This window comes from Genypterus blacodes, unplaced genomic scaffold (assembly GCF_046128005.1).
Source record: "Genypterus blacodes isolate CSIRO-AG114 ecotype Tasmania unplaced genomic scaffold, CSIRO-AGI_Gbla_v1 ptg000133l_1, whole genome shotgun sequence".
NCBI lineage: Eukaryota > Metazoa > Chordata > Actinopteri > Ophidiiformes > Ophidiidae > Genypterus > Genypterus blacodes.
This window is the reverse complement of record NW_027466935.1, coordinates 4,425,269-4,448,074: the sequence shown is the minus strand read 5'-3', so window position 1 is coordinate 4,448,074 and position 22,806 is coordinate 4,425,269. Positions and strand designations below refer to the sequence as shown.

Here is a 22,806-nt window from a genome sequence, read left to right as displayed (position 1 = left end):
ATTTTGAAGGGAAAAATATAAATGGGTATAGAAAGCAGAAAGGAATGCAATGACAGGAATCAAAAAGAAAACCTTATAAAGTACATTTACATTTGTATGATATTCCTTTAAAAACTCTTATTCTATCTTTTAAAATATGAAGTCTTCAATAAATACTTCAATACATTTAGGCATGCTGATACGTTTTCATGATTTACATTTCATTACAGTATAACTCATGATATTCATCTTTTTAAGTATTGCACTTGCGTTGCGATGGGGTTGTCTTAAAACCTGTCGAACAGGTCAAAGGTCAACCTAGTGTTAATTATAGAATGTGCAGAAATCTACAATTAATCAATTTCAACTATAAATACTCAAAAAAATGTAACTATTAAATTGTCATGACTGAATGACTGACGAGGAAAACGTTCTGTTTTTCTATTATCAAACATTTGACACAATTCATAGATAGTATGAGGCTGAAAAAAAACAACAGTCACAAACACACACACACGCAAACACCAACTCTCCTGAAAATGATTAAAAAAAACAAGGCAGTGGAAAGAGACGAGGCCTTCAGGCTGAAACATGTAAAAGAACAGACATTTTGTGTAAAATAAATACAAACATCACATAGGATCCTAACGTTGTCACTTCTACAGTTGGATGTGGCTTGTGATTACCAGCAGGGGGCAGCAAAAACACGGACACTGACCGCCAACCCACCCAGGCTTCAATACGCTGCACTGACAACTAGTGTATGTCTGCAGACTTGATCAGCTCCAAACGTGGGTGTGTTGTGTTTCAAAGCATTTTAAACAGGTGACGGTTGCTTTTCAACACTGATGAATATTCCCCCAAAGTATTTTGATTATTCTTCATCATTCTCCATCTTCATTTCTTTTCATCCTATGCAGAAAACAAAATATTTCACTCATCCGCTGTTCCACCTCAGATCATCATGTCACAGACAACAACCAAAGATGAGACACAAGATTCAAGTAAGCATTTATATTTCATCATAATCCAAAATATAAATGTTCTTTCTGTCAAAAATACTGAGCTGGTCAGTGCGCCATCCTTAGAAGATGATAAGTAGAGGTTGCACGAATCAACAGATACTTAAGAATAAATGGTGAAAAAGCTACAGCTGTTCAGAGGCAGACTCAGCGGTAAAGATGTACAATATGTAACCATTGTAACTTGTGATCTTCCGATGCAAAAACATCGAGCCTGAACCCCATCCAAGCCCAAGAGGTTGCCCGCCCCCAGAGAAAAATCATGGCATAGCCGATTCTGTATAGGTAGTCCTGGTGTACGACAAATAGTTACTTCTTATTCAGAGGAAAACACAGCAGGAATACAGTTCTGTTTTCACTTCAGATCAAATTTTGTCCAAATTTAAGGACCTGTCATCTGCATGTGTTTTTTTAATCCTGATGACAAACGGCAGAACCGGACAGCAAGAGCGTACGCTACTGTCCTCCCCTGTCTTACCTGCAAATCAGTAGGGTAGTTTGGAGAAGAAAAAAATCAGAGAAAAGCACAAAATACCTGGTACTGCCTCGGGCCCTCCGGTCCGGCCCCGCAGCTGTTTGTGCGCCAGTGTTTTTAGAATCTCTTCCACTACAGATTTAGTGTCTTTAGGCTGCTCAGTATCTCACAAGATAGACTGAACAGCTCAGAACACAGCTCTGTAAAAAAACAACAACAAACAAACTGCAACTATTTTAAGTTCCTTTCGTATTTCAGGCCCAGTCCCACCCTGTGTGGGCTGAAACAGTAAATCTCTATAACATCCTGATGTGTGTTTTTCTTAAATACTGCAGTTTTGTCAGCTACAGCGTGCTCAAACTACAGTAACAAGGTGGCGTGGCTTCATGCTTCCTCTGTTGTATCCGTATATAATGTGTACTGGCTTTGTGACGAGCTCCACCTCACTTGTGTACCAAAATAATGAATTGGATTCCGACAATTGTCCCTTTCTGCATACATGTAGGCATTTCCATGTACTTAAATAAACAGTACACCAGGCTGCTGTAAGTAAAACGCTTAAACTGCAGCGCGTACATTCAGTAAACGGTTGCGTTGAGCGTTTGTTGCGTTACTGCAAGTGTGTGGAATGTAAAATAAACCCATCACAGCAGCTACAGTACGACTGCGTCCTCGCCGTGAACGCCGCAGACACGTTAAAAAAAATGAATAGTGGCCCAATCTTTAGAAAACAACACAGAAGCAGGAAAATATACTTCAGAGCCGCTTTCTGACGTTACAAAATGAATGGATCTTTGTTCAAACTGCCCCGAGGTTTCTCTCCCCTGGTTTATCTGCTGGTTTTGGCTCCGACTGGACCCTGAAATTCAGAGCCAAGGAGCTATAATGGGAATGAAGTGAGAAACTAGTTCTCCCAGTCAGTGCACGGAAGGCCTTCATCCTCAGAATCGGATTCGGGCGAAGCCTCCTTGATCCTCCTCAGAGCCTCGTGAATGCTGCGAGTGAGGGCGTCGGCGGAGTGCGGAAAGCTCTTGTGGCGCTGCTGGTCCGGCCGGGTCCGCACTTTCCTCAGCCTCACGCCTTGCCGGATCTGGGCCAGGATGTTGTTGCTGTCGTCGTCCGGGTCCGGGGCGAGAACTCGCAGCTCGGCCTTCCTCAGGTGGAAACAGCCGCGTTTCAGGGAGGCCAGCACCTCGTCCATGGGGGAGCCCGCTGCAAAAAGCGCAACAGTCAGAATGTTTGTTTAGCCTTAAACTAATTACACAACCGGGCCCGACAACCGTTTTAAAATACTGCTCATCAACAGATTTGAGTATTCTCCATTTGATCTGGCTCTTGCATGTGCACCTTGTATCAACGTGTGCTTGTTATCTGGATCCTGTCCACATTGAAACTGGATCTCAGCACGGGGGCCGCCCTGCTATTTAAACCGTCCTCGGTGGACGATCATCATTCATTCATTAAATAACTGACAGGTTTTGTGCTCGGCTGTCACTGACGGGTGCCCATTCACAGCTGCTCTCAACCACACTTCATTAACTTCCTTATTAACTTGAGCGAGCGGACTGAGGAAGAGGAGGCTGGGGGATGTTTGCGCAAAGTACCAACACCTGGATACTTGAGATAGAGATCTGATCTCAATGCGTTCTGCAAGCATTTACGCTCTTCATTTACACCTGACCTCATTATCTCCATAACTATCCAGATCTTCATGCAAGATGTGAAAAGTGCTTCCACTTCTGGTGCTGTACGCATCATCCTATATTTCTTCATACTTGTACATGTCTTTCCAATTAGTGAAAATCTGTCAATCAGTAAGACTATTTATCAGGAGGTTCTTCCTCACCTCTTCTCCACTGTGAGGAGTCTAGAGACGCTGTCTTCTTCAGCTTCTTCCTCGCTGTCAACAGCTGGCTGCTGTCAAAGAATCGAGGGGAAAAAGGAGCCAGTGGTAAAGGTAAGGATTCAGACTCGCACTTGTTGTGCTGCATGGGGTCGCCTAAGGGAAACCCGTCACTCCCCTCGCTCAGCTGCTCCTCTGAGGCAGGGGCAGGCGGTGGAGGTGGCGGAGGTGGAGGAGGAGGAGGCAGAGCCAGCGAGAGAAGAGACTGGGAGGCTTGGAGATGAGGCAGAGAGGCGAAGGGAGGCGAAGAGTGGAGATTTGCGAGGCCTGCCGTTCCAACTGGCGGCAAAGAAACACTGTCACAGCCGCAGGTGTCGGAGGGAGGAGCAGAGAGTTCTGGGAGATCTGAGATGTTGTCAGTTTGAACGCTGGCCGCCTGCATGCTGAGCTGCCCCGCTCTCCTCCGAGGGTACATCTGGTTCAAACGCAATCTGCTCGTCTTCACAGCCACCTGGCTTGGATAACGCTGTTGGTGGGAGGAGTCACAACATACACACATGGTACTTCAGAAGGAGGATATGGAACAAAGTAAGTCTGCAACAGCATCACTTTGATGGTGACATCTTACAGTATTTACAAAAATACTTTGAGTTCTGACCTGTTTGAAGCTGCGAAGTCTGTCCAGAGTTCTCTGCCTCTCCTGACTCACTCTGGCATTTTGCTTCTCCTCATCTTCCTCATCTTCTTCTCCCTTAACAGGAAACAAAACACATGATTTAAAAAACCTCATACTGAAGAGTAAAAATGTGACTTTGTGGTTCTTAGATTTGCACAGGATACAATAAACATGATTCACCCACAAACTGGCAAGACTGAAAGGAACATCAAATAGAAATGAGTCATACGTATTGCAGTGCTTGTAGGGAACAGCCGTCCTCATGACTGCCTCGGTGCTGTTGTATCTTCTGGTTGTGATTGACAATACAAATTTCCTGTGAACAGGACGACACATATATAATGTATTAATACTACAAAGCAAAGGAGCCAAACAAGTCAAAAACCTGGTGTGTGCTTACCTTCTTGTTTTTGAGGTAGACTTTCCTGGCAGTGATGCGCCCCCTGCGGGCCTCCAGCTGCCGTGTCCTCTGCTGTAGGATGCTGAGGTCCTGATCTCCAAGGGGGGCTGGTGGGGTCGTAGGTTCCTCTACACCTTGCATGGCATCTGGGCTCTCATATGCATCATAGTACACCACTTCATCTTGTCGGTCTGGTAGAAGAAACAACACACCCACAAATCTATCAGAACTGTTGGTTTCTATAGTATTGAAAGCTATTGAAATCCCTACCACAGTACAGTGAGATAGTTTGATCTTCATATAGCTTCATATAGAACTGAACAGGAGAGAGTCTCACCTGTCATCTGGCGTCGCAGACTCTGGAGTTGAGCTGTGAGTAGCAGCTCTTCACATCTCAGCACTTCTGCCTTGATGTCATACAGCTGCAGCTGGAGCTCATAGTACAGCGCCTCCAGCTGGTCCAAATGTAGCATGGCATCCTCGCCACTTTGCAGATTCTGCATCTAGGAGCACAGCCAGACATCATATCATCATCATACATCTGTAGGGTGTTCTCTGTGCAGGACCCCAATGCAAACTTTGTATTTTCTGAACCCCACCACCAATCATTACTTCCTCATTTGTTGGAGCAACACATATAAACTCCACATACGTTTCTTCCTACTCTACCAAACACTAAAGCAGCTAATGCAACAAGTCACCAAATAAGTCACCTACAAAGTGCATTAACAAAAATATGCCTCAATGGAATGTGAACCTTTGACTAAGACAGTGTTGCTTCCACTTGAGCACAGACTAGGCATGTAATGTTGAAGTACGTTGACTAAGTCAAGCCAAGACTGGAGTCATTTCCACCGCTGTACCAAGATGTTTTTCTTTTAATACCAAACACCTAAGCCATAAAGTCATTATGTACACATCCATTATGTCACTTAGCCCCTTTTCTCTTGAAATGTTCTCGTCTCTTAAAACTTCCATTGTGGCTTCTGACACACTTGTTGTTTTTCATAACAACACAACACAAGATGCAGAGTATGACACTGACCACTAGATATTTGGAAACATCTATCATGTGACCTGTATTAGTGTGTCACGATGTGGTATGTTACCTCTTCTTTCAAGCCATGCTTCCTCTGTTCCAGGCAGATTTCTTTGGCCCTCATCAGCTGCAGAGTTTCTTTAGAAACAGCGTACTGCAGCTGTTCCATACGGTCAACCGCCGCTGCCCACGCCGACTTCCCGAGCTTCCTCTGGTCAGCACGCATCCTCTCATGGAGAGCTGCAACACATGCAAGTATTCACATCACATCAACGACGAACAGATAATAATATAATAAATATAAGATAATAATAGAGCTCAAACTAACTTTTAATATTGCAGATTTCATATGCAGTTAATCATTGAGATAAGATTAAAATGCTTTAAGTGGAAGGAAGCTTAAAGAAACCTGAGGCTGTGATCAGGATTGATAAGGAGTTTCTGTGGAAAGGCCTCATTTCTGTGTTTACCTTTCTGTGCTCGGGAGGTGGTTTCAAAGAATTTGACAGTGAGGTCCTGTATAGATAACACAGCAGCGTGGGCCTTCTTCTGCCACTCTTCATCCTCCCTCCTCAGGCTCTCCACACGACGAGGGCCCAGGCGCTCCGTCTCCAGTGTGATCTGACAAGAAGCACAATATATTTGTCAGCACCGGTAAGAAAGGTCAAAGAGCCAAGCGTTGGACCTCATTGGCCTGTAATACCCAAAACATCCAGCAGGTGGTACCAACACTGAGTAGGGAGCAAAGTCACATTGGAGATGTTGCATATTCAGAGTGACACTAACCTGGTGTCCTACTGAGGAAGTAAAACAAATATATAAGATATAAATACAAGTATATATATGTAACTTGAGATTAAAATGACATCTAAATAACACCAATAAGGAGTTTCTGCGGTAAAACACCACATGTCAAGTTTATTCTTTCTTGATTTGTTGCAGTTAACCACTTCCAGACGAGACATGTGAAAAGAGTGAGAAACTGGGAGAAGGCATTGCCACGTGAAGTCCTGACCCAAGAGTTGTCCGAGCACCACATCCTCCCAGAATGACAAGAGCGAGAACAAAATGTACACAGAAGCATGTGGCTAAACTCCCCGTGAGGACCTCCACACATTCAGTCATACATTAATACCTCAATGTAAAACAGATGTGGGTAGGTGCTCAAATACAAACACGACCAAAGTCACCACCAACAAGCTTCAAATGGCCTTGTACATTAGTGTCATTGAGCACACACAGTGCTTTGTATTTTATTTGTATATTTATATATACATAGTGTGTGTGTGTGTGTGGGTGGGTGGGTGTACATGTGTGTCTGCACGTGAGACCGAGAACAGGGAGGAGTTTGGGGGTGAAACAAAGAGTGAGGGAGGAGAGAAAGAGAGAGGAAAGGGAGAGAGAGAGAGGAAAGAGAGAAAGTAGTCTTAATGGGAAAAATGATTTCAGAAAGGAGAAACAAGATAAAAGCAGGAATCTCACAGGGATCCTGTTCAGCATGATCTCACTACACGGCTATCCTTCAACACAAGGGACCTCCGTTCTCCATGCCAAGTCCAGTATTTGGGGTCTAAAGGAGTGCATTGTTATCCTGTATGCCAACATCCTGCCCTCACACGGTGGAAATGACTCAGAGGCGGTGACGTGACGGTTCAACCTGGTGGCACAGATAAACTATTAGGTGTTTTTCTTAGACCCATCCAACAGCTGAAACCACATGTGACCAGCAAAGAAAAGCAGGGTAGAAAATAAACACCCACAGAGCCAAACGACACGAGAAAATCCTTTCCGGACAGATCAATCAGTCCTGGTGATTCCACACTGGCCCTAAGCACTTTAACACCTCAGGGACAGAGGGATCTTTAGAGGAACTCCGGGACTGCGACCAGAACCGCAAACAATTTCTCAGTTTTGACACTCTCTGACACTGGTAACCTCTAACAGAATCTTTTATATGAGCAGCATGACCAGTAAATTCCAGAATGATCATACCCCAAAGCATACTATTGCACATTCCAATCCAGAAAATGTGTTTGCAACTCTCTCCAACTACAGGTCAGCGTTCACTGTGCCAGCTATGACTACGCTGTGTGACACGAGCCAAGCTAAGATCTCATGCCAGCAGAGATGTCGACCGTTTATCCTTGCCGGCCTCCTTGGGCAAACGAAAAATAACACAAATCTTTCTGTATTAACTCGCCTCCTGATTGACAGGCTGGTGCAGTGGCTCCAGGCGAAGCGTTGAGCTCGTCCACTACTGTCAGGTCGTATCTCCTGTTTTCCCACTGTGTGAATGTTTGGTGTGCCTAAAGCTTGTTGAAACATTCCACATTGTGGCTCTGCAGATGTGAGGCCACCGCAAAAAAAAAAGAAAACAACACAAAAAGGAGAAAACAACGTCTATTGTGTGGGCAAGTAAAGCAGGTTTATCATAAACCTGTAAAGCTGCTCTGAAAATGCAAAGAATGGCTTCATTGTGGGAAATACATGTTAAGTAAAAACGAGTCTTGGCCATAGCAGCCTTCCACCTACATGCCAGACTATCTTAGCATCAATATTGTATGGAATATCCCAGAAAGAATGAGATATCAGAGAAAGAATGAAAATATAATATCTGGCTATGTCTGCTCTATTATCTTATCTGTCGCCGGGTAAACTCCCTCCTCCGCTCAACTGTCACTTCCTGGTGTTGGTGTCAGACACTCGATCCATGACCTAATCCCTGCCTCATAAATAACACACGACTGTGCCTGCGGACAGTGTGAGTGCCACTCATTCATCACTGCACATGTGCCCGCAGAGTGTGACCGAGAGGTGCGGTGACTGACAACAATACTTCTGTACACCGTGTACCACAATGCTTCGGCATTAACATGACATCATACTTGTTTGACTGTTATGATGTGCGTGTTGTTTTTTTAAAAAGATGCCAACTGGCTTTTTACTCCTTTGATGAGGAGCAGAGGAGGGGGAAGAGGAGGAAGGGGAGGAGTCGTCTCGTGACAAGACACACACACACCTCAGAGTGGCACTAAAATAGATGTGACACAACTTTCTATGTTAAAGCACCAAGATTACAGCGTGGGTGCTGTCATGGTGGTCCTTATCTTGGCTGGTTAAAGTAGTAATTTAAGGCCTCTAAAGTACCTCAGTTCCACACCTGGTTCTGTCTTTTCTCCACTATTTATTCATGAATGAAACGTATTATTAGCGGTCTTCTCTAGCGAGGGCTTAAGCCTCTTTATTTCCGATTTTTCTGTCCACAGACTTCTTGTTTGGTAGTTTAGACCAATACATTTAGGCTGCATGTAATTGTGTATACTGTATGAATTGAGCCGTACAGATGGTTTCTTATTGTGTATTTGTCTGGTCTTTGAGACTTTTCATGTTTCTCCCACTCACCGTCACACACAAACAATTCACTTCAGTCTAGCTCATAGAATTGTATATAATTTGAAGTGATGCATTTCTAATTTTTTGTGAAGAATCTTCTAGACAGCTGGACACAAACATTGCAGTGTAAGCAAACCACCACGACAACCGTTGCCATGTAATATTGCAGTAGTGAATCGGTAATCGGAGCTCACAATGGCACAAAATAACTGTCACAGACATGCTACAGAAACCGCATTTCTAATTCATGGCTGCCCTCTGACCTCCCACGCAACAGGACACCCACACTGCACTGCTCAGACATGCAACAGGACCATCCCACAATGCACCATTCACCAAACACTTGACACCCTTTGTTGCTGACATTCGCTCAGGTGACTATTCATTCACATAGTCATCTGCTCTTTCATCCATTTATTCACTCAACATGCTTAGAGGCAGACTGTAATTCAAAGACAGATGGACATTTGATGAAACACACAGCTGAATGTTCTCCCCTTAACACAGGCCTGTGCAGCCTCACACACATACCACAACTAGGATCCATATAAACGTATATAAACCCATATACAACACGCATGCCCTAAAGAGAGAGAGAGCTTTCTGTCCAATCCTTTTCACGACCACAACCTTAACTCCACTTCTTTGTAACAACTTTTCTTTGACCTTCAAGCACTGTGGTGACTTTAAAGCAAAGGTCTCACACCTCACGTGTCTTCACACTAAGGTGTAATTCTAACAATCAACAGACAGGTGGCCGCTCTCTTTTCTTCACCTCAACCGAGTATCACCGGCGGCGTCGAGCAGGATGCAAACTCTATGTAAATACAGTATGCCGTGTCCTCATTTTGTCGCCCCGGTTGCTCCCTTTCTTCACAGAAGGGAGAATTTCCATTATTTCCTGACTCAGCAATTTGGGAGGAACCAACTGCCTGCATCAGGACTTTATTTGCATACAGCCTTGCTTTCAGCAGTTGGTTTGCCCCGAGGGGAGCAGGTGGACGGGCTCAGATTCTCGGCAGAAAAAGCTCAACGATACAGGTGTGAAGTGATGGTGAAGATGTTAAAAGTAAAAAATCCTGAATTCTATTTGCCTACCTTGGAAGCTAAGTGTCAAATTGAGCAATCACAACTTTCAGACCTATTGCCTTACAGAAACCTGTGTTGAGGTTGATGCAAATCTCTGGGTCACAAAGAGATGAAAATTTCTAAAACAAATTCAGTAAAATGAAACGCATCAAATAAAAGGCTCAACATTTCTCAGCAGGCAGTAGAGCAGCCCTCTGGTGTTCTACAACTGAGACACACAACAAACACTTAAGAGCACAGTATCAAATCCAACTGCTGTCTGTAGAACTCTGGGAAAGTGATGAGACGAGCAGAAATTCAAAACAAACAAATAAATCCTACGGGGTCTGTGTATCCTTATTCATTTGACTCACACACTTCTTTTCATTGCTAAGCAGATGATACACAATAAATAATATAAAACAAATACACACAATTACAGCAATATGCGGATTGACGAATTGAAATCTGAGGACATAAACACAAAGATTTGATTCGGAGATTCCTATTGCTGGAAAATGAACAATTACCACCAAAACAGAAACTGTTTATATAATTGGCTGCCCACACAAATAGGTTTGATACTTTTGAAAAGGTCTGTGTGGAAATGCAGCAGCAAGTGAAACTGTGTGCCAAAATGGTGCAATTATGCGTCATCATTACCGTAGTTCACTCATAAGCCAAATGTTGTTTTGCAGCTGACTCTGGATGACTTTTGCCATTTGCAGATACTTAACCCCTCGGTGTTGACCAAACAAACAAGTTCTCTCCTTTGGAAAATACACGAGTAGATTTACTTGAATTTGCGTTATTATCTTTTCACTTACTGACTATTTACTTTTAAGCACATTGCTTGGCTGTAACCGTGATTGATAACCATTTACTGCTTAAGGCCTGTCTGACATGCAGGTGGAGGTCCAAAGTGCTGAGAAAGACAAACACTATTGCATCAGTTCCTCCCTTTTGTAATGCAGTTTTATTGTTTTTATTTTGTGTGTTGTCGATTTTTTTCTTCCCAACATTTAGTGCTGCATAAATGAAGTACAGTCTTAAACCCGTACATTTACATTGTGCTGTGTAAGGAATGCAGGTGAGTTCTGGTCTCATTGAGTGGATAGTACTGTATGTGGTGACATCATCATTTTGTCAGCTTTGTCAAACTGTACGTTGGCAAAATCAGTAGATAATTGGACGGAAGTAATAAGTATGACCGCACTAATGAATGGAGGTCTGGATTTATTAGCTGGAGTTGTTGTAGTAGTGGCTTATACAAATGTGTAAAACATTTGTCCCTTAATCCAGAGAAATGCACTGTTGACCTAAGTAGGGAAATTTAAAAATCTCGAAGCACTTAGCACTACTCTGGGAATGATGTTAAATTAAAAATGTGTTTCTGTTTACTTCCCTTTTCAACCCACTAATGAAGCAAGAAATAAAATAAAAAGTTGAGATGGAGTGTGGAAAACAGGAGAGTGTGCTGAGGCTGCAGAATCATTGAGGGGTTTAGTGGCTGCTGTAATAATACTTATGCTGGTTGTTAAGCCGCTCTGGGCGGGGAAAAGCCTCTGTGGCTGATCCTTTGCCTTCCTTGGCCCCCAGATGCAAAGCTGCAGGGCAGCGCAGTCCGGCTACTACACCTTCAGCACAGTTAGCCACTGCAACTAATGCTAACGTCATCACAGAAGACTAAGGGGCATCGACTCAATGAAGGATACCAGAGCTTTCCAGTAGGAGCCTTGGCTTTGTAAAACCTACAACCCACACACAGCAAACCTTATTATGTACACAGCAGGGAGACATGTTGTAGTGACACTGCCTGGTCTCAAGGTGAGGAGGATTTACATTCAATGGAAATCATCCACTACTGTCATTGTGAATTGGTTCTGTCCATCTGTCAACACCTTTATGTTAATAATAGCCAGAGAATGTATCCCTATTTAAGTGTTTTTGTTTGAGCTGACAGTGTATCCCTCCTATTTGCTGTGTAGGGGACGCAGCTGTCGTTTCAGCATGTGCACACAATCACACAAGTGGCCGCGCTCTCAGAACCGACGCGGCAGGCATTCATACACATTCTCATCTTATTGGCTGGAGCTTAAGTCTTCTTCTATTAACTTATAGCAGGTCTGTAAGCACAGCACCAACATCAGTGTCACATTTCATCCATCATTGTCAAAAATGGAGCGAGGTGAAGGAGTGAGCCAGTCAACAGTAGAAGGTTGGTGTGTTCTAGTACAGAGCCGTAAGCAAGCCAAGGTGAGATCTAATAAGCCCTTAAAACTGATTGTGATGGCATATGCGAGTGTGTTACCTTAATCTGCTGTCTGCGCAACATGGCCAATTCCCTCATGTCCCTGAAAGGCTGAAGCAGATAGTGGTAGAGCTGCGTCGTGGCCTCCAACAGATCGCCGTAGGCCTCGTCCTCCTCGGGGTAGAGCTGCAGCAGCTCCACCATGCTGTCCACGGCCCGGTGCTTCTCCAGCACCTGGGGAAATAAATACAAAAGACATATTTGCAAGATGTTCCACTTCAAAGTTAAATACCGCATTTCCATGTTGGGTAACAAATGGGAACAAAGGACATGTATCCCATTCTAATAATGTACCTCATATCCCAGTGTATTACAAGCAAACATTATCAGCTGTGCAAGTGGATGAAAGTGCAGCTGATTCAGTGAGAAAATGGGATGGCAGAGTTTAACAGGTCTAGTTTGATTCCTGATCACAACTCTTTCGAAGTTTCAGTGAGACAAATCCAAGCCCTGTTCATCTGTGATGTGTATGCACATTTCACTCATGTCAGGAATGATATCATACAGTCAAATACATTGTTTTAGTGTACAATGGGAATAAATTGCCCCCGATTGTTGTGGATGCATACCATATGTCCAGCTAGCCACAGAAGGTGCATTGTTTCAGAGATAAATTCTATCAACACAGCTATTGTACAGCCAGACAATTCATCTCCAGGCTCTCAGGGACCAGTAGCTCCAATTCACATCCTACAATATCTCGTCTTCACTCCGGCCTTGGATGATACGTGCCACCGCTCAATCTTAGCTCCAAAGTGGCGAATAAAGTGCTCCTCTATCTGCAAAGAGAGCTATAGATATGAATAGAGACTCTTATATGAACTCCAGGCTGGTTTTCCATTGCCCTCCGCTATGGGGACTGGGACGGACACTGTGCGATTCAGCCTCAAACACTGCTCCTACTGTTTACCTTGGCTCCGTGTCTCCTTGGTAACCACTGGCTGACCGTGAACCGGCTCCATGCACCTACAGTCGCTGCAAGCCAGGAAAACCCCGAGGCAAATTAACCGACTCTCGCAAAGGCACGTGAGCGAGAGAGATTCAAAACGGGTCTCCCTCAAACTTTGCTAACACAATAAGAGCTGTGGAATTCCTCTCCTTGATCACACAACACTAGGCGGAGGCCATTTCCTTACAGACACAGATACAGACACTGCTTTTGTGGTTTCTGGTCTCATAATTAAGTGTATTACTGTGATAGAATTAAATTTGCTACAAGAGCTGAGTCCCATTTATCCCTTTAATCTGTGACAGCTGCTACAGTGAGAGCAGCTGAACCAGCACTTAACAATCGGGGAGGGTCATCTGTCCTCAACATAAAGCTGTTGGGGTGTCGAGTGTTTGGAGGGTTGGCGTGGTGAAGAGGCATTGTGGTTCTGTGCCATTTGAATTTGAGGATGAAACTTCACTTTACGTACTTTACGTACAAGAACAGGATGCAGGGGAAAATGGGCGATGCCTATATGGACGGAAGTGGATAAAGCCAAGAAGGGAAAAAAAGATGACATACATAGGGTTAAAAAAAAGAACTTACAGCACCATCATCAGAGCATAAAGTACCAAAATGTAATGGGTTCCTCCCTGGATCGTGTCCAACCAGCTCACAAAGATTCAAGAAAATCGGTAATTAACTTTTGGAGTAATCCTGCTGACAGACGGCAAACAACTTAAAGATGGATGAATTACAAGAGAGGACTTTAACTTTTAACATAACTTTCTCACTTTTTCTCATCTCATTAAATGATAAATGATGAAGTGATTCAGTTTTGAAGTTAGTAATCAAGCATTACGCCATTACCAAGTCTTCAGAGAGCACTCCGGAGTGCCGGAAGCACTTGCAGCAGAGCCGCTGTGGCCCTGTCATCAGGACTAACTAACTCTCACAGGTTGTCAGTGCTAAATCTGACATGTCTCGTCTAAGTACTTCTCTTCTCTCTGCCTTTTAATTTAAGCAACTGAAGGGAGGAGCGTGGCTTGACCAAGATCTGAGCAGACAGCCAGAGATCTGTTCAATCACAGAGCTATTTTGGAGCTGTAAAATGCAAAATAAGCCTAGAGGGGAACATTCATATCAAGGCAAAGTTCTCTGTAGAGCTGCCACCTTCCATATGAGTCTGGAAGTTTGGTTATTGCAGTATACTGAGACAACTTAGATATCTCTTTTCCACTGACCTGATTTAGGAAGTGGGTTCAAATCATAACCGCCTCAAATCTGGAACACCAACCGATGTCATAAGACCTGTTCTGTGTTTCTGCCAGCAGATACGGGGAGATAACTCGGTAAACCTGCTCCTTGGAAGAAGTGGCAGGTTCTTAAATGCTGCAGCTGAGTGAAACATGGCTATTACTTACATCCCCTCACCTAAATGCATGAGAAACTGTTCAGGAAACACCAGCAGTCTCCCTTAAGACATTGTCCAAACAAGCAATCATGAATTCAAACCTGTACTTTGTAGGAAAACATGACAAATGTGCACATATTCTGTAGCTCTAGTCATAGTTATAGTCTCAATTATTAATTACTTCCGCAGGCTTAATCATAGTCTTAGTTATACATGCAGCATGAACTCTCTTGTGAAGTTCAAATTACACTTTCTCCTAGGTTTGATGACACTGCATTGCATCACAGCTTCTGTTCATTTCACTTTATAATCTCCATCTGATAACACCCCAAAAGAAACCAGCCAGGCGGTGAAAAAGGTCAAAACTAGCCTTGCTGTTTGTTTGCCAGGGGTCACAGGTCATGTATGATGTCAGTTAATCATTGACAGACGTCTGCCTCACACCTGTGCTGTTGCATCTGTTACCTAGTCAACCATTGAAAATAGATCAATTATCATATCACACACACACACACACACACACACACACACACACACACACACACACACACACACACACACACACACACACACACACACACACAGTTAAGTAATGATAAAGGCACTATGGCATTGATTGTCAGTCTCCAGCTGCTCCGTCGGAGCCCACAACCAGGCCAGACGTCTGATAAACACCAGGCCCTCCATCATTAGTTCATAAGGTCAGTGCATGACTGAGCAGTGTGCTGTGACTCTTAATCTTGTGTCACGTCTTCAGTGCTCATGCTGTTCTCCCTTCCAATATAATTAATTCCCTGATTCATTGTGGAGGAGATGATCTATGGTAAATGCTTCTGGATACATGAGGTAGATTACACTGCAAACTCGAATGCTGCAGTATTTTACAAAGGTCAGATGTGGTTAAGTTATTTTGGCTTCAAGGCATCAGCGTGTTACAAGGTATGAAGATTTCCTGCTGTGTGTTATTTGACTTGTCATCCACACAGACACACAGAGGTGTTGTTAGTTTGATCAGGATACATTCAACAGGGAGACAGCCACACAATACACAACATTTCATACACTGGATCGGTTCTGGCATATCTGTTCGTCCCAGTGATGTTTTAATGAAAGCACGTGGGCCAAAATAGACACTTGGGTAGTCGAATATGTCTGAGGAGAGCTTTGTTAAATGATGTGCAGATGTATGAGACAAAGAACATATTTCCTCTGTCATTAAATGCTCTGTTCCTGGTTAGACCAAGCCCTTGCCAAACTGTTTGTTCTTTGTGAGACCATGAGCTGAACACAACAACAAAGGAGGTGAAACACTTTGCCTCGGGCTTTTCCTCTTCTTAAACACACACCCTGACTACAATCACAGCTTTTTATTTTTTACCTCAACACTTATGTTGTGCTGCAGTTATGAAGCTGCCAATCAGGTCTTATCTACGCAGTACAGGGCAGACATATGTTACCAGTAGATGTGTATTCGCTTGGTGATACGCACCGAAAGTCTCACAACTGCTGTGGTGACACATCGTTTCTGTAACTCCACCTCTAATTGTTCTATGCGACTCCCTTTAACTGCTCAGCCAGCTGGAGCGTGATGGCGGGCCAGACCAGATCATATTACAGGCCTGTGAATATGCAACAACAGATGGTAGCTCACAGGCTAGGGGAGGGGAGGGGGGACAAAAGGAGGGGAGGAGAGAAGGGGGGCCGCCAGGCTACAGATCGCTACATGCATCCGGGATGTGGATCTCAATAGTGTGATGATAGTCATGTCCAGCTCAAATTCACCTTCTGACATAGGTCTGTGCAAAATAATCTACTTCTGCCGAAATCCCCCTTTAAATCGTATATACACAAAGCCTTATAAACATTATGAAAGCATTAGATAGAAATATCACATCTGTACTGATGCTCAAAGAACACAGATTTGTTATATCACCTCCTGTAGTCGTCTCTTGGTCCTCTCCAGCGCATCCTCGTAGCCTTTGTGCCTCAGCTCACTCAGGCTCTCGTAGTACTCTTCCGTGTCGTCGCTCTCGGCGAAAAGCACCTGTGAGAGAATCTTCCAGCCGCAGGTGTCCAGGGCATGACCCAGGTACACCTGCAGCTGGTAGCACAGGGCGTCCGTCTCCCGCTGGGACATCCCTAGAGCACCGAAAAGCACTGTCCACACGCCGGACTGATCCTCTGGGAAAGACGGTAAACATGGCTCCAGGTCAGAGTTAACGGCGCAGAGCTGGAGGTGGGTTGCCCTCAGGTCTTGGAAGGAGAACAGCCCGGCCCAGCTGAAGTCCTCGTGTCCGATACTCTCACTATCCACTAGTTCTGCTTCATCTGCGACATCCGCCTGGTCCAGGAGCTCGATGTCTATTACCTTAGGTGTCACAATATCCCAGGACCCTAATGCGTGACTAACGGACTCGGGTGTCCTTGAACCACCGGCGCTCAGGGCTTTCTTCTCCCCCACATGGTCCATTGAAGCCGGGTCTCCTTTGGCGACAGAGTTTGGTCTAACTTTCCCCGCTTGACACACTACATCTTTCTTTGTCGTAGCAGGAGTTTGTCCGTGTTTTTCTGCCACGGAGGCAGGAAGTGTGACGCTCGGGCTACAGTAAAGGAGCGGATCCAGAAAAGAAGTCCGTTTCTGCACGGTTCTGTTATGGCAGGTTATGGCGAACTTTCCTTCGATGTCGTTCCAGGCCACAATGAAAGCAAATTTGTGCCTCTCTTTTTCGTCGAATATATTGGGTCTAACGGAGACCCATTCGGACTCCAAAGTATCCTCCATGGTGAATGACATCTCATTCGGCCAGTAAAAAAAAACACAAAGCCCGATAAAACTCCTCTGTTGTCAAGGTTGAGACTGCTGCTAGCTAACAGCTAAAAGACGAGAAAGCAAGATTTTGTGAGGCTAAAGCGGACAGAAGCGACTTGCTAGTAAGTAAGGAAACAAAGGCTCTCCAGCTTTGTTTACGCGCCGCAGCTGTGTGCGAGCTGGTGAACACGCAGCTAACGTGAACCAACTAGACGCACAGATTCTGAATTCAGACATGAAGAAGTTCACGCCGCCAGACAGGGCTGGAAACCCGGACAAACGGAAGGGAAAGTCGGGTTCACGAGGTAGACAATGTCGGCTGTCATGACACCTGGTTGCCCTGCTCACCTGGTCAGCGCTCGCGCTCGGCGACGTCGTTTCTCTCGCTCTTTGTCCGCTCACACACTGCACTCGCTCGGCTCGGCTCACGGCGTCACGTGTGAGCTTCTGTTTACAAGCAGTCGGAGATGCGTGCGCGTGCTCCAAACCCCCGGAGGCGGGGTTTAGTTCATTATGCCCGTCCTCCCAATGTCGCATTCAAGTTCTACGAGGAAAATTGTAAGATACAATATACTAGGAAAACGTCTTTTGTTTTTATCTGTCTGCTCGTAAAATGTTTGACTGGACCGAAAGATTAAGGAGGGGGACAGATGAATTTAAAGGTTTTAGTCTCCATAAACAATCCGGGTTGTACACGGCAATATACTGAAAGCCTGGAACAAGGCATGTTTATCTCATGTGGAAAAAGGATACTCAGTTTAAAGCCCCGTTTAATGTTTGTATACAGTCTTGTCGACCGCTGCTCACTCCTTGGATGGGTCCATTTTACCCATATTATTTAAAGATAAACATCTTCTTTACATACATACATCGACAGAAAAAAATAAATGTAACCCCTCTACCCCCTTGTTCCCTGATGTGCACGCGGAGCATAAACATCTGCACGTGGGCAAAACAAGACGTCATCACGCAGAGAACGTGCCAGTGGTACGGCAAGTGGGCCGGGAAATGAATGTTTTGAATTTATAGCGAAAAAAGCATTTGACGTCACATCCAATGAACTTCAGGTCTGGTATGTGTTCATAACTATTCTGAAATACTTTATTAATATAAAAATAACCACATAAATGTGAAGTAAAATAGTTTCAAATCACTATGTGGTGTAGTGTCAGGTTATTACTTTACACGTTTTTCCCTTAACTGATCCTGATAACAAGGATAAGGATCGAGGACAATCAAGTGAAAATATTTGGCATAGTCCCAAAATAAGTGAGCTATTCGATTGTTGCAAATACTGAATGTGCTGTGAGAACGGGGACTCCATGAAAACTTGAGGGGTGAAAACCCTGCACATGTTGTATAGCTTGTGTCCATCAGATGGCAGCAACGGTATTCAGTATGTGATCTGTACAGTTCACTGTCGAAAAGCAGATTAATTGTGCGGTCTTGAATATTCATGGAGAATTGTGGTACAATGAACAATGACTAAATGAAAACCACTTCACGACTGGTTTGTTGCTAGTTTCCAGGAGTGACTTCTCACTTAGTCCGTTGATTTCCAACAACTAACTAACAATTCTGTTCTACGTGCAAAACATGACATTTTATGCAGCTGTTTTGCTACTAAATCTGTATTATTGTCTTGTGGTCTTAGCATTGCCTACTGAAGCATTGGCCTTGCAATCTACATCAAGAGGCCAGACCAAGGTCACAAGTGTGTAGCTGCACTTTGTGTAATTACATGTGTTACAGTTGCCTGTAAGCTTTCTTGTAAGGCTTTCTGAATAATATATCATGTTGACAAAGTATCATGGCATCAGTAATTGGGTATGAATAAACAGCTGTTCTTAAATTGAGCCCCAAGTTTGAGTTTGTAGAAGTTTGATGGATTGTTTAGCACAAAGGAAATCTGCAATCAATGCATGCATGATTTCATGGTTCAGATAGTTTCATGGCTAATATGGCACATCACATTTTCATAAACCTTGTATTAGTAGGTGCTTGCTTACTTTTTTATTATATATTGAAGGGGTGCACACTGTTTCATCAATATATTGAGGAATCAGTACTCGATTATACTTCCTCCTTTATGTAGTTGCAAGTCAGCATCCAGATTTTCCTCATAGCACCAGATGTTAAAAAGAAAAGGACGCCCACACCAAAACAGTTACAATTTAAGATTTATTGCTTGACATCACTTAAGGCACCAGGCAAGTTGGAGTGTGATCATGCTTTTACAGATGCATTCTCGATAGCCGTTGAGCGAACAGTGCAACAGTAATACAAGACTTGATAATCTTAATGGAATAGTTTTAGAAGGTTTGCTGTCCAAGACTGGAAACCCAAGTAAAGTGACAAGTTTATCAGTGTTCCTCACAGCAATAAAATGGTACGAGATCAGTACTTATTTTGTTGACATGTTAACATAAGGTAAAGAGAGTTTGCCCTCTCATGCTACCCATCACAATAGAATTCAAATGCTTCCACTTAACACCAGATTTACTACCTTAACATGTGACATTGGTTGTGTCTGGGCTACCGAGTGCCCTCCTTTCACGTATGCAATAGAAGGAGCTCAGTAGCAGGTCTTTGTCTTCTCAAAGAGAGACTTCAGCTGCTCCTGAGTGGTAGCCTCTTTTTGCTGCATCAGATCAGCGTGGCCTTTGGTAACACCCCAACCATCAGGGGTGGCCAAAGACGGGCAGTAGGGACGGCCAGATGCAGGCAACAGCTTCTCCCAGTAGTCACGACGGGCCCTGAAAAAGAAGGAAAAAAAGGGATGATTCCAGGGCCCAAGTCAGTGATGTAAATGCTTTAGTTTTGAGACAATGGGAACATCTGTACCTTGCTCTGACCCAAGGCTTGGTGTGCATCTCCAGGCCACTACCCCAGCTTCCATGTTTCTCTGAGCCAGCTGGCAAGGAGCCCCTTTCAGCTGACAGCTCCTCAGACAGGGCGCGGATGTGATAAGGCTCAAAACCGCAGCAGCCTCCAATAAAGCGGATGCCACAGTTGTAAGCTTCCCGGGCATATAGCTGCATGTCCCATCTGGTGAGGATCCTGGGCTCCAGACCTGTCAGGAAGCACTGCTGTAAAATTTGTCTGATCATCATCATTACATAAATGTCTGCTAGCACCTCATGTAAATGGAAGAGGGACTGTTACTGAGTGTGAATGCATACTGAAAGGGAACTCTGGCAGGTCAATGAAGCCCTGCTTGCCGCAGTCAGGGGTGTGGTAGGCCAGTGGCTGGGACATGAGGTGAGCCTTCAGCTTTGCCTTCTCTAATCCCTCCTTCATCATCTTCACGGTCTTCACACAGGTCATTGGGTCAAAATGGCAGTTAACTCCCACAATGTCAGCTCCTGCAGGGAGTAAGAAACAACCAGGACTCACATTTATTTACTCTAAAGCCACATCAGATGAAAGAATCAACTCATGACTGAGCAGATCATTGTCAGTTCCACTATACACTTTTGTACTCTTACTTCTCCAGACCTCCATGATGTGACGATGGAGGACTGGTTATTGTAAAATGTGAGACAAGAGCATAAAGAAACGCATAGTGAGAATGAACGGAGGGTGTGGACCCAAATGCGTGTGTGTGCGCATTAACAACACTGGATTTCAAACTTTTCTCATACCTGCTCTGACAAGTCTGGCAGCACAGTCCCCAGGGCTGACTCCGTTCATATCTCCCTCAGGCCCAATGCACATAGATGCAGCTACGGGCTTGCCGGAAGTCTTCAAAACCTGGACTGCCCACTCTGCTTCTTCAACGTGCTCGAAGTACTGCAAGTAAGCGCACAAGAAAGGGAAATCAGCAAGGCAAATGAATTGATCGCTTCATTTATTCAGCAATTTAGAAGTGATAATCACCATGTTTGCTGGCAAGAACTAAGCAGGAATCAGAGACAGCAGCAGCATTTTCCTCTGTTATTCTCATTGCATCACTAATGACTGAATATATACAAAACCAAATGATCCATGAATCATGTATTGAACGTCCTGTCAACAGGCATTAATACCGATTTAAAACATTTTGGATCATTATTATTACTATAAAAGGGAAGTAGTTGTGTGTTTTTATTCCAAAACAAACTGTAGACCTCTTCACACCCACTGCCCAGAGAACGGTTACAATTTTGTTTACTCCATACCTCTGCAATCAGAAAGTCGACATTCTTTTTGACGAAGACATCCAGCTGCTTCTTGAAGATGGCCTTCACCTCATCCTCACACTTGCAGCTGAGATAAGCGGGAGTCTGGGAGACCCCTCCTGCCACCATGGCATCGCCCTCATTGGCCACCTCCCTGGCCAGGTCACAAGCTGCTTCATTAATCTGCTGACCCTGGAATTGAAAGAATAAGAAGAGTGTATAGAATAAAATATTGGATGGAAGTTACCTCCAGCCAAACTGCATTGGGGCCATGGATTGTGTTGTGCACTCACAGTGAAGCTCTGGGTGTGGCCACGGTTCACCAGTTTATCATCGCTTGCATAGAAAGTAAATGTCTGCATAACATTAGAACCGGCCCTCAGGAACTCCCGGTGCAGCTGCCGCACTGAAACAGGGAGATCGCCGGTTCAATCTCCAACACCAGTAAAACAAGTCTGGCATCCACCAGCAACGTTAGTGAGTTAGATGACGGAGGGGCGGTACCTGCTTCAGGGTGCTCTGCGGCAGCTTCAGGTGTCCACGGTCCTGCTTTGACGTAGCCCCTCTTCTCCAGGGCGAAGACGAAGCCCCCGTCCCCGATGACGACCTCTCCAGCATTCAGACGCTCCAGAATGTTCTGCAGAAAGTCAGAAAGACAAAAAGACAAAATTGTTGAAAAAGTGTTTACGTCCCAAGTGGCCACACCTCGCCAAGACAACAAACAATCCACGCAGACAAGTGGAATGTGCAAAAAGTGAAAACACTGCACAGGCATGTAGTACTATGCATGGCGTGTGTGTGTGTTTGTGTGTGTTCGTTTCATGCTCACCCTCTTTGTCCCAGCTGGTGCCATGTCGATACAGCAGTGTGTGTGTCTCTCCTCTCAGGGACCTGGTAAGTTTGGAAGAGAGTTTGCAGAGGCCTCCATTGTACAATTTATAGTCTAATGGGGGTGTGGTGTGACAGTAAGTCACAATAAGAACCGCCTGCTTTTTGCACAAACTCCCCCTCTCTCTCACACACACACACAGACAGACACACACACATGCAAACATATACACAAAATCCATTGTCGAAGTATGCTTGTCTCAAATGACACTCAAATCCCTTGTTAATGCCTTTGTCTTAAGTATTATTCATTAGTATTAAGTTACAGTTTGCTTTAGGGGATTAAGATGCACGTATATAAGATTGCTTCATCTTCATCTTGTGTCCAGCTATAGGCTACATGATGTACAAAAAGTCTGAATGTCTGCCAGAGAGGAGGAGTGTAGTGTTGTTGCATAACT

The 22,806-nt window shown here is 44.4% G+C and overlaps 2 protein-coding genes across 3 annotated transcripts; both read right to left on the bottom strand.

Moving 5' to 3' along the window:
* Nucleotides 1-2,331: 2,331 nt before the first annotated feature.
* jmy (junction mediating and regulatory protein, p53 cofactor) lies at nucleotides 2,332-17,796 on the bottom strand. Of its 2 annotated transcripts, XM_076163924.1 has the most exons (11): nucleotides 17,706-17,780; nucleotides 16,482-17,422; nucleotides 12,207-12,380; nucleotides 5,905-6,055; nucleotides 5,505-5,674; nucleotides 4,733-4,898; nucleotides 4,396-4,586; nucleotides 4,225-4,311; nucleotides 3,978-4,070; nucleotides 3,323-3,845; nucleotides 2,332-2,688 (listed from the first exon to the last, which is right to left on the bottom strand). In XM_076163924.1, exons 2-11 carry the CDS (start codon nucleotides 17,340-17,342, stop codon nucleotides 2,381-2,383), a joined length of 2,724 nt encoding a protein of 907 aa, XP_076020039.1. In that variant the 5' UTR covers nucleotides 17,343-17,422; nucleotides 17,706-17,780; the 3' UTR covers nucleotides 2,332-2,380. The 2 variants fall into 2 exon arrangements, with proteins under 2 accessions (XP_076020039.1, XP_076020038.1); XM_076163923.1 differs by having other exon boundaries at nucleotides 16,482-17,796.
* A 1,728-nt stretch (nucleotides 17,797-19,524) lies between these two features.
* Nucleotides 19,525-22,477, bottom strand: bhmt (betaine-homocysteine methyltransferase). Its single transcript, XM_076164333.1, has 8 exons — nucleotides 22,347-22,477; nucleotides 22,022-22,154; nucleotides 21,811-21,923; nucleotides 21,518-21,709; nucleotides 21,002-21,149; nucleotides 20,540-20,722; nucleotides 20,202-20,430; nucleotides 19,525-20,113 (listed from the first exon to the last, which is right to left on the bottom strand). Exons 1-8 carry the CDS (start codon nucleotides 22,368-22,370, stop codon nucleotides 19,933-19,935), a joined length of 1,203 nt encoding a protein of 400 aa, XP_076020448.1. The 5' UTR covers nucleotides 22,371-22,477; the 3' UTR covers nucleotides 19,525-19,932.
* Between the last annotated feature and the right edge of the window lie 329 nt (nucleotides 22,478-22,806).